This window comes from Urocitellus parryii, chromosome X (genome assembly GCF_045843805.1).
Source record: "Urocitellus parryii isolate mUroPar1 chromosome X, mUroPar1.hap1, whole genome shotgun sequence".
Classification (NCBI taxonomy): domain Eukaryota; kingdom Metazoa; phylum Chordata; class Mammalia; order Rodentia; family Sciuridae; genus Urocitellus; species Urocitellus parryii.
In genome coordinates this window covers 77,823,369-77,835,584 of record NC_135547.1, presented here as the reverse complement: position 1 = coordinate 77,835,584, position 12,216 = coordinate 77,823,369, and the positions used below count along the sequence as shown (strand labels likewise).

Genomic DNA, 12,216 nt, shown 5'->3' with positions numbered 1-12,216 from the left:
ACCCATTCACAATAGTCTCAAAAAAAAAAAAAGAAATAAAATACTTGGGAATCAACCTAACAAAAGAGGTGAAAGACCTCTACAATGAAAACTACAGAACACTAAAGAAAGAAATTAAAGAAGATCTTAGAAGATGGAAATATCTCCCATGCTCCTGGTTAGGCAGAGTTAATATTGTCAAAATGGACATACTACAAAAGTGTTATACAGATTTAATGTGATTCCAATTGAAATCCAAACATTCCTCATAAAAATAGAAAAAAAACAATCATGAAATTTATTTAGAAATACAAGAGATCCAGAATAGCCAAAGCAATCCTTAACAAGAAGAGTGAAGCAATACCAATACTAGGTCTTAAAGTATACTTCAGAGCTATATTAACAAAAACAGTATGGTATTGGCACCAAAATAGACATTTAGACCAAATGGTACAGAATAGAGGACACAGAGAAATTCCCACAAAATACAGTTATCTCATACTAGACAAAGGATCCAAAATCATTCACTGGAGAAAAGGTAGCCTTTTCAGCAAATGGTGCTGGGAAAACTGGAAATCTATATGTAACAAAATAAAATTTAATCCCTATCTCTCACCTTGTGCAAAACTCAACTTGAAGTGGATCAAGGACCTAGGAAATAGACTGGAGACCTTGTGCCTAATAGAAAAAAAGTAGGCCCAAATCTTCATCATGTTGGCTTAGGACCTGACTTCCTTAACAAGACTCCTGAAATGCAATAAATAAAATCAAGAATCAATAAATGGGAGAGATTCAACTTAAAAGCTTCTTCTCAGCAAAGGAAACAATAACTTGAAGAGAAAGCCTACAGAATGGGAGAAAATATTTACCACCACATATACCTCAGATAGAGCACTAATCTCCAACATATATAAAGAACTCAAATAACACCAAAAAAAATCAATAAATGGGCTACGGATCCAAACAGACACTGCACAGAAGAAGATATACAATCAATCAACAAATATATGAAAATATGTTCAACATATTTAGCAATTACAAAAATGCAAATCAAAACTAAGATTTCATCTTACTCCAGTCAGAATGGCAATTATCAAGAATACAAGCAACAGTAAGTGTTAACGAGGATGTGGGGGAAATGTATACTCATTCATTACTGGTGGGACTGCAAATTTGGGCAACCACTATGCAAAGCAGTATGGAGATTCCTCAGAAAACTTGGAATGGAATCACCATTTAACCCGGTTATCCCACTCCTTGGTTTATACCCAAAGGACTTAAAAATCAGCATACTACATTGATACAGCTACAACAATGTTTATAGCAGCTCAGTTCACAATAGCTGAACTATTGAACCAACCTAGATCCCCTTTAATAAGTGTATATATAAAGAAAATGTAGTATATATACATAATGGAATATTACTCAGCCTTCATGAAGAATGAAATTATGGCATTTGCAGATAAATGAATGAAGTTGGTGAATATAATACTAAGGAAAGTAAGCCAATCCCAAAAAACCAAGGGCCAAAAGTTTTCTCTGACAAGTGGATGCTGATTCATAATGGGGGGGAGGGCAATGAAGAATCTTTGGATTGGGCAGATGGGAATGAGGGGAGGGGAGGGGGTATGGGGGTGGGAAAGATGGTGGAATGAGACTGACATTATTATCCTATGTAAGTGTATGATTGCATGAATGATGTGACTCTGCATTGTGTACAACCAGAGAAATGAAAAGTTATGCTCCATTTGTGTACAATGAGTTGAAGTGCACCCTGTTGTCATGCATTACTATTTAGAACAAATAAGAAATAAAAATAAAAATACAAGAAAATTTCTCACAAAATTAAAAGTATAATTACCATCTGATCCAGGAATCTAACTTCTGGCATTTATCTAAAAAAATTGAAGCCAACATGCCCATGTTTGTTTCAGCACTATTCACAATGTGAAAAGAACCTAGATAGCCATCAATAGATGAACTGATTTAAAAAATGTATATATACATGTATGGGATAATATTAAAAATTTATTCTTCATAAGGAATAAAATTTTGCCATCTGCAACAATATGGATGACCCCTAAGGGTACTATTTTAAATGAAACAAACCAGGAGACAAATATTGCATGATTCCACTTAAATATCTGAAATAATCATATTCATAAAATTGAAAAGTTATATGGTAATTTCTAGAGTCTGGGAAGAAGGGAAAAATGAAAGTTACTAATTATAAAGTTTCAATCAAGTAAGACAAATAAGCTATAAATATGTATTCATGACCTTGTAATTTTAGTCAAAAATAAGGTATCATATACATATAGTTTGGATGTGGAATATCTTCAAAAGGCTTGTGTTAAAGGTTTGGTCTCCAAAGCAGCAATGTTCAAGGTGGGTTGGGGCTTTTAGAAAATGACTAAACCATAAGGACTCTAAACCAATCAGTGAATAATCCATTGATGGCTTCATAATTTCAGTAACTATTAGGAGGCAGGACCTAGTTGAAGGGAGCAAGTCCTTGGTGGTGTATCCTTGGGGATTATAATTGTCCCTGGCACCTTCCTCTTTTTCTTCTTCTCAGCTGCCATGAGGTGAGCAACTTTCTTCCACCATGCCCTTCCACCATGATACTGTTTCTTCCTTACTCAGACCCAAAGAAGGAATATTTTTTTTAATGGTCCCAGAGTTTCAGTTTGGAAACAGAAATTTCTGAAGACAGTGGTGAAAGATGCAGCACATGTAATTAATAACATTGAACTTAAAAATGGTCCAAATGATAAATTTTGTGTTATGTTTCCACGGTAATTTGTTCATATTAAAATACTAGTAAACTATTATCTTTTTTTGTATTTACCAAGGTTTGTTTTGTGACCTAAAATATGATCTATTTTAGAAAATGTTCCATGTGCTACTGAGAAGAAAGTAAATTGAGTCATTGATGGATGAAATATTCTTTAGATGTCTGTTAGTCCATATTAATAATTGTATTTTTTAGTTCTGTAGAATCTTTACTTAGTTTACATCTGGTCTATCTAGTGGTGAGAGAGGTGTGTGAATGTCATCCAGTATTATTGTGCTGTGGTCTATTTGATTCTTAATATTGAGAAAAGTTTATTTGATATATATACATGCACCATTGTTGGGGGCAGAAGTTTTACAATAAAATACTTGGGAATCAATTTAAAAAGGAGATAAAGGACCTCTATAAGGAAAATTATAGAACACTAAAGAAAGAAATAAAAGAAGACTTTAGAAGATGGAAAGACCTCTCATGTTCCTGGACAGGCAAAATTAATATTGTCCAAATGGCCATACTAACAAAAGCACAGATTCAACACAATCCCCATGAAAATTCTGATGATGTTATTCACAGAAGTAGAAAAATCAGTTCTGAAATTAATTTGGAAAAATAAGAAAAATATCCTTAGTGCTTAAAGCAAATCATGAGGCAACACAAGACAAGAACTCAAATTATACCTCAAAGCTATATTAACAAAAACAGCATAGTACTGACACCAAAAGAGGCATGAAGAAAAATGAAACAGAATAGAAGACACAGAGACAAACCCACATAGATACTATACAAAGGCACCACAAACACACTTTGAAGAAAAGATAAACTTTTTAACAAACGGTGCTGCAAAAACAATGTAGAATGAAATATAACCCCTATCTCTCACCCTGCACAAAAGCCAACTCAAGGTGGATCAAAGACTTAGGAATTAGCCCACAGATCCTGCAACTGCAAGATAAAAATGTAGACCCAACACTCCAACATATGGGCACAGGAACTGACTTTCTTAACAAGACTCCTAAAGTGCAAGAATTAAAATTTTTAAAAAATCAATAAATGGGATGCCATCAAACTAAAAAGCTTTTTCACAAGCAAAGGAAATAAGAGTGTGAAGACAGAGCCCTCAGAATGGAAGATTGTCTTTGTCAACTGCTCCTCAGATAGGGCATTAATATCCAGAATATAAAAAGAACTCAAAAAACTTAAACACAAAAAAACCCAGATAACCCAATCAATAAATGGCAAAAGAACTGAACAGACACTTCTCAAATGAATAAATACAAATTGTCAATAAATATATGAAGAAATGTTCAACATCTCTAGCAATTAAGAAACTGCAAATCAAAAGTACATTGAGATTTCATCTCACTCCAGTCAGATTGGCAATTTTCAAGAATACAAAAAATAATAAATGTTGGTGAGGATGTTGGGGAAAGGTACAGTCATACATTGTTGGTGGGATTGCAAATTAGTGTAACCACTCTGGAAAGCAGTATGTAAACTTCTCAGAAAAGTAGAAATGGAAACACTATATGACTCAGCTCCCTAACTCCTCAATATATCCAGAAATTTTTAAATCAGCATACTACAATGATGCAGCCACATAAATGTTTATAGCAGCTCAATTTACAATAGCTAATATATGGAGCCAACCTGGGTACCCCTCAAAAGATTGAATGGATAAAAATATGGTATATGTGCACAATGGAGTTTTACTCAGCCATAAACAAGTATAACTTTATGGCATTTGCCAGTAAATGGAGAACTGGAGACTATCATGCTAAGTGAAATAAGCCAGACTCAGAAAGTGTTTTCTCTGATTTGCAAAAGTTAATACAAAACAAGGAGGTGAGGGATTAAAAAGAAAGAAAGAAATGGGAATAAAAAATGGAGAGGGAATTTCAACAAAGTAGGGAAAAGATCAGTAGACAGATTGAGGAGGAAGAAGAGGGATGGGAAAAGAGAAGAGTGGAAGAAGTATGATTGAACTTTCATAAGTGCATGCATGGATGTGGCACGGTTGGTCCTGATATTGTGTGTATCCACAGGACACCAATTTTTAAAAATGTAAACTCTAAATGTATTGAAGAGAGATCAGTGAAGTGGAGGGTGAGGACTGAAGGGGTGATGAGATAGAAGTTCTGAGGACTGAATCAGAGTAGGTTGGGTTCCATGCTTTTGTGATTGGGTCAGGTGTAACCTGGTGATGTATATAAATAAAAAGGATAAATAAAAAATAATAATTCAATATAAAAATACTAGTAAATTGAATTAAATAATATATAAATATTATTCAACATAGCAATGTGAAATTTATGCAAGGAATGCAATATTGTTTTCATATCTAAAAATAACTTAAGAGTCAGGTGCTCTGCACAAACTTTTAATCCTAGCAGCTAGTATGAGGATTTCAAGTTCAAAGCCAGCCTCAGCAATGGTGAGGTACTAAGCAACTCAGTGATACCCTGTCTCTAAGTAAAATACAAAATAGGGTTGGGGATGTGGCTCAGTAGTTGAGTGTCCCTGACTTCAATCCCTGGTACCAAAAAAAAGTAGAAATAACTTAAGATAATAAAGCACATCATATACCAAAGGACAAAAAACACAAGATCATTTCAACTGGCCCAGTATAAACATTTGTTAAAATTCAGATATTTGAGGGACAGAAACACACAATAATTTAGGAATAGATGGACATTTCCTCAACCTTAAAAACAACACCTGCATGCAAGCCCAACAGCTGGCATGATGCATGATGGTGAAAGAGTGGATGCTCCTTGACAATCAGAAATGAAATGTGGATATCTGTTATTTTCACATTTATTTAAACATCATATTTGGATGTTCTACAGGGCTATGAGGGAAGAACATGAAATAATAGATATTCAAATGGGAAAGGAAGAATAAAACTACCTCTATTCATATATGACATGACATATTTCTTTTTCTTAGTATTTTGTGGTATATTTACCAAATAAAAATACACATACACACACACGTTGCTATGCATATATGTGTGTGTATGTGTATTCAAGCTGCACATGTTGCTTTGATATATGTGTACATTGTGAAATAGTTACCACAGTCAAGCTGTTAACATACTTATTCATTTCTACAGTTTTTTGGTGATAACACTTAAGATCTACTCTCTTACCAAACTTACAAAGCATTATTATTAACTATATTAGCAATGTTACCTATAAGTTCGACATTCTGACCAACATTTCTTCATTTCTCCCATCCCAACTCCTAGTAATCACCCTTCACTACTGATTCTATGAGCATAACATTTTTAGATTCCACATATAAGTGAGATTGAGATTATGCAGTATTTGTCTTTTGTTGTATTGCCTTATTTAACTTAGGATAATGCTCTCCAATTTCATCAATGCTGTTACAAATGGCAGATTTCTGTTTTAAAGCTGAATAATATTCCATTTCGTATATTAACTACATTTTCAGTATCTATTCATCAGTTGATGGACTTAGGTTGATGCATACCTTGGCTACTGTGAATAGTGCCACAATGAACACAGCAATGAAAATAACTCTTTGAGGTAGGAATTCCTGAATCGTATGGTAGATCGATTTTTAAATTTTTTGATGGATTTCCATATTGTTTCCTATAATGGCCATACCAATTTTCATTCTCATGAACAATGTGTAAATATTCTCTTTTGTCCTCATCCTAATATTTTTGGTTTTTATAATATCAATTATAATAATTAAATACCATTGAGGTGATATCTTATTGTGGTTTTGATTTGTATTTCCCTAATGTTGATGATTAATGATGCTAGGAATTTTTTCATGTATTTGTTGCCCACGTCATTTGTATATCTTCCTTGAGAAACTGTCTTTGTAGATCTTTCGCCCATTTTAAATGAGGTTATTTCTTTGTTTTTTTTTTTTGTTCTTTGTGGTACTTAGTCATAAAATGTCCTTATGTATACAGAATATTAACCTCTTATTAGATATATGGTTTGCCAATATTTTCTCTGATATCCTGGGTTGCTTTTTCATATTTTTTTCTTTGCTGTGAAGAAATATTTTCATTTGATGTAGCCCCACTTTTCTTTTGTTGCCTGTACTTTTGGTGTCATATCCATTAAGTCATTGCCAAGACAAATGGCATAAAGCTTTTCTCCCTTTTTTTCTTGGAGTTTTATGGACTCTAGTCTTAAATGTAAATTTTTATCTCATTTTTAGTCAATTTCTGAGGAGGGGTGTAACAAATTCTTTTAATGTTTATTTGCTTTTTGGCATTTGGATATCCAGTTTTTCCAAAATATTTGTCAAAGAGACTCTTTTCTGCATTATATAATTTTTTGTACATTTTTTAAGATTAGTTGACTATATTTGCCTGTATATATTTCTGGAGTTTCTATTGTATTCCATTGGTCTATTTTTTTAAACAATCTGTACCTTAATGCTTTGATTACTTTGGCTGGTAATGACAGATCTTTTATATACAAAATACTAAAGATATCTTCTAAAATATATTAGAAATAATAAGTTCAGAAATGTTTCAGAAAACAAGATCAATATATAAAACTATTATATTTCTGTATAGTAGTAATAAGCAAACCAAAGATGAAATTTTAAAATCAGTGCTATTTATAACAGCATCAAAATGGATAAAATGCTTATGAAATCTAATGTACTAAAATTAAATCAGCACTCTGAAAACTGCAAAATATTATTGGAAGAAGACTTACATAAAACAAAAAATCCCACACATGAATTGGAAATCTAAATATTAAGATAATAATATGTATTTCACACAATCCCTATCAGAATTCCAGCTGGCATTTTTGTAGATTGACAAGCTGATTTTTATCACTCATTACATGCCTACCATTTTCCCAGTAATTATGAAAGAGATTATATCCTGATCAGATCAGTTTGAGGCCAACCTCTCTTTGGGATGAACATGAACCATATACATTGTGCCAATAGTTATCTACCTTGTGGGTTTGTTTTCTGAAATCCTTATATAATGAGCTAAACAACTAAAACAACAGACATATTTTAAGAAATAATTCCTATACAGAAAAACAGCAATCCATATCCTACAAGTCCTAAAGTCAAAGGCTTCTTGGTATTTCAATCTTTGCCAAATTGTAAAGCTGCCTTGAGTTAAAAGGAGGGTCTGCAGAATAGTATTAAACCACAGAAATTAGTTCAATACATCTAGGGTAGAGGCAAGGCTTTATTTTATTAGCTTTATGGACTTTGCAAAACTGTTTTAATTCTAGTTTCTTACAGATGCTCCCCATTCTTCTTTTAAATCACCATCTCTGACACTTGTCTTGATTTTTAGTTAACTCAGTCTGTATTAAGCAGACTGAGTTAACTAAAAATTAAGCAAAAGAATATTAAGTGCTTTTCTTAGGAGGGAGTTTCAACTACAAAATTGTTCACCATATATTTGGGGTTAATGGGGGAATTCATAAAAACTACTCTAGTATGCAAAGTGGGGAAACTCCTAAAATAAAGTCCAGTTCTATTCAATGTTGCTAAATTGCAGAAGAAAATTGAATAGCCATAGGTGTTTTTAGGCATGTGAAGAATATGTACAAATGGGATATAAAATATAATCACTATATCCTATAATTGTTATGAAACACTTAGGGATAAGAAATAATATGAAGTTTTTCTTATATATATTTTAAAGTGACAGATCTCCATTTTAAAAGTAAAATTTTAAATGAAATAATAAAAGAAAAAATGTACAGGTCACGTAAAATTTACAAAACTTAAAATACTTTGACCAATTTAAGATGAATCATAATGTGTATAGTCTGCTAGTGGAGGATTTAAACTTTAAAGGAGAAACATTTGATATCAGCCCAAGAAAAATATTTGACATGTCTGTATCTATCACTGTGTAATTCCACTAGATCGGAAAGGAAAAACAATATTCGTAGACAGTAAGATACAAAAATGTCCATTGTAGATTTAAAAAAAAATAAAACCATTTCAAACTTATCCCAAGATGGTTTGGCTAAAAAATTGCAGCTCATTCCTGTAGTGGAATATTATACAAGAGAATTGTAGGAGAATATGTAATAATATACAAAGATAGTCCACAAAGAACAATTGTGGTGTAAATATCCTCCAATGAAACATTACATACTATATGATAAAGGCATGTATATATTTATTAAAATTAGAGGAATGAGGAATGGTTTGAGGATTTTGATTTTCTTGTTTTACATTAACAACTTTAAAAAATGTTTTCTATTATAATCATGTTCAATTTATATAAAAATAAATGTTTAAAATAAATAAAGCCACAAAATCCCATATCCCTAATGAAATATTGGCAGAAATGCAGAAATTATTGTAATAGCAACTGCAGAAAATTATCCAAGTACCAAAGTACTCTCACAATTCTGCATCACTTTAGAAAATTTAACATGTACTATATTTATCAAGGGCCATTCAATGACACACTATTCCTCATGAAAAAGAACCAAGGAGCTCACATTCTTTGACACTACAAATTTCCCTTTAAAAATGATTGTTCAGGGAAAAAAACCTTGAATGTCAGCAAGGTTTTTCAACTATGGGTTTCTTCATAGCATTGGTATGAATTAAAAAGATGATCAAGAAACAACCTAGATGTTCAGCAAAGAGAAAAAAGAGTTAAAACAAACACACACACAAACACATAAAAGATACACAGATATATCTATAGATATATACATATCAATAGCCATGAATTGTATTGAATATTAGCAGCCAGAGAAATTATTTTAAAAGTACTTTTAATGACATGAAATGAAGATTAAGAGTATGTGAATATAAATGTACACACACATTTATGTGTGAAAAGCAGATATAAAACAGTATATACATTATAATATCTATGACATATGCATAAGAAAAATACTGGAGCTACAGCCAAAAATGTTTCAGGCAGTTTTTGTTTTTGGAAAATACTGGGTAGGTACAGATGAGCATGTTTCAGAAAGGCATGGGTAGTCATTAGGATTGATTACTGACAACATTAATTTTCTTCTGATGATTTGTCTGCGTTGTGATTTTTTTTCCTGCAGTGAAGCTGAATTTTTTTTGGACAACAGGGAAGGGGACAGAAAGTGAACACAGGGGGAAAGGGTGATTAACAGTATTCTATTCCAGCAAAACAACCAAGGACAGCGAAATAGCATTTGCAGCCCATCTGAGCTGAACAAGGTACAAACACACAAGCATGTGTGTGCGCGCACGCACACACACGCGCGCACACACCCACACACAAACACACACACACACACCCCAATTACAGCAACTAGAAGACTATGCAGGGAAAATGGGCATACTCTTTTTACTAGCTGCGCTGGCTGGCACAAGTGCAAATCGGCACGATGCTTATGAAGGGGGCCTTTTGGTAACACACAGGAAAAGTCTCTGAAACGTCTATATGTGGATCCTGCAAGTCCACAGTTAGGGAGACCATCCAGGATGCTAGCAAAGATTTGGCTTGACAAGGAAGGATTCACTCATCAGAGCACGCAGTGTTGGTTTTAAACACAGGGAAAGAACTAGGCACCACCTGAATGTCCAACAATGCGGGAATGATTACAGAAATGTTAAGGTCCATGGATACACAGGAGCACTCTGCAGGCACTGATGATGACGTTTCATAAGCCTGTTGAATAACATGGAAAGAAGTTCAATGGGTTGATTTTTGTTTGGTTTTAGTTGCTGAAAAAGCAGGTTAAGAAACACCACATAGATGAACCATTCTACAACAGTATGTAAAGAGGGGAGGCGGGGTGAGGGCAAGAGGGAGGGAGATAAGAGAGCCTGGAAAAACAGCACACCAAAAAGGTAAACGTGGTTCTCTCTGGGAAGTGGGATCATAGGGAGCAACTACTCTCTTGCTTTTCTCTCATATGATTTCCTTCTCCTTTCTGATAGTTGTACCATGAAATTCTATCACCTGTGCAGTAAACAAAGAGAGACAGTAAATGCATTCATGAACCAAACCACAGGGAGAAGAGGCAGCCTTTAACTTATCAAATGGCACAGATTAGTAGGGTTGCTCAGGACGCCCTAGGTAGGGGGTGTGGGGGGCGGGGGAGGACAGAAGGAGAGGAGGCAGAAGCTAGGAAGTGGGGAAGGGGGGGAGAGAGGAAAGACTCTGGGAGGGGGCCAGGAGAGGGAGAGGGAGAGGGAGGTGGGGTGAAGAGAGAGAGACCTGCACTCCCAATACAATACACTGCTGGTGGGTTGGGGGTGTGTGGGGGGGATTGTAAACCGGGTGGGAGCCAAGATTTGGCTTTGCTCATCGCAAGGTGGCCTCCTCATCGGTGTCATCCTGGAAATCCTTGACGTCAGCACTGGTGGACTGCCTTGCCCAGGCTCCCCTTTCAGCCTCTCTCTCTTTATGCGACTTGAATCTCCCGACGAAAATTTTGCGGTAGTTTAGGAACATGCCATTCATCGCATCTATGGCCCGCTCGGCCGACTCCTGCTTCTGGAAGTGCACGAACCCATAGCCCTTGGGCCCCTTTTCATCACAGGCCACTTTGCAGGAGAGGATGTTGCCGAACGCCGAGAAGATGTTGTACAGCGCCTTGTTGTCGATGGTCTTGCCCAGGTTCTTGATGAAGACGTTGCCCACCCCGCTCTTGCGGAGCGAGGGGTCCCTCTGGGACCACATGATGCGCACTGGCCTGCCCTTTATGACATCAAAGTTCAGGGTCTCTAGGGCTCGCTTGGCATCCACCGGTTGCTGGTAGTTGACATATGCGTAGCCCAAAGAGCGGCGGGTGATCTTGTCCCTGCAAATGCGGATGGACAGGATCGGCCCCGCTGGGCTGAACTTCTCATACAGCATTGCCTCGGTCACCTCGGGATGCAGGTCGCCCACGTACAGAGAGGCCATGGGAAAATCTGGGTTCCCTTCCGAGCCCCCGCCCAATTCCGCACCTGCATCCTCGGCAGCCAACGCCGCCGCTAGCTCCTCATCCACATCCAGCTCCCCCATGCGGGGCGCCACAGCCTCCACTGCTGCGGAGGCGGCAGCGGCAGTGCTGGCCTCCGCCGCAGCCACCAAAGCTGACGCACGAGCGGCCTCCGCTTCCTCCCCCAGGTTGGCCTCCGCCTCTGCCTCCTTTCCTGAGGCCTCGGCCTCCACCTCGGCCTCCACCTCTGCTTCCGCCTCCGCTACGGAGGCCTCCGCCACCGCCTCGGCCACGGTCGCCGCCGCAGCCTCTGCCGCTGCGGCCGCCGCCGCCGCCACCGCCGCCGCCACCGCTGCTGCCACTGTCGCCGCTGTCGCCAGGATCACCACTGACACTGGGCCGCTGCCGCGACCTCCCTTCCAGAGAACTGAGTGGGTGGAGAGGAGGGGGAGGGCAGGAGGCCCGGTGGGTGCCGGAACCCGGGACAGGGGGAGCGATCGGGAGCTGAGGAAGGTGGCCCCGGAGCTA

General features: G+C 36.9%; 1 protein-coding gene across 1 annotated transcript; it reads right to left on the bottom strand.

The window, feature by feature from the left end:
* Nucleotides 1–11,066: 11,066 nt before the first annotated feature.
* On the bottom strand, nt 11,067–11,684 carry LOC144250857 (polyadenylate-binding protein 1-like 2). The gene has a single exon (XM_077794080.1). It carries the CDS (start codon nt 11,667–11,669, stop codon nt 11,067–11,069), a length of 603 nt encoding a protein of 200 aa, XP_077650206.1. The 5' UTR covers nt 11,670–11,684.
* Between the last annotated feature and the right edge of the window lie 532 nt (nt 11,685–12,216).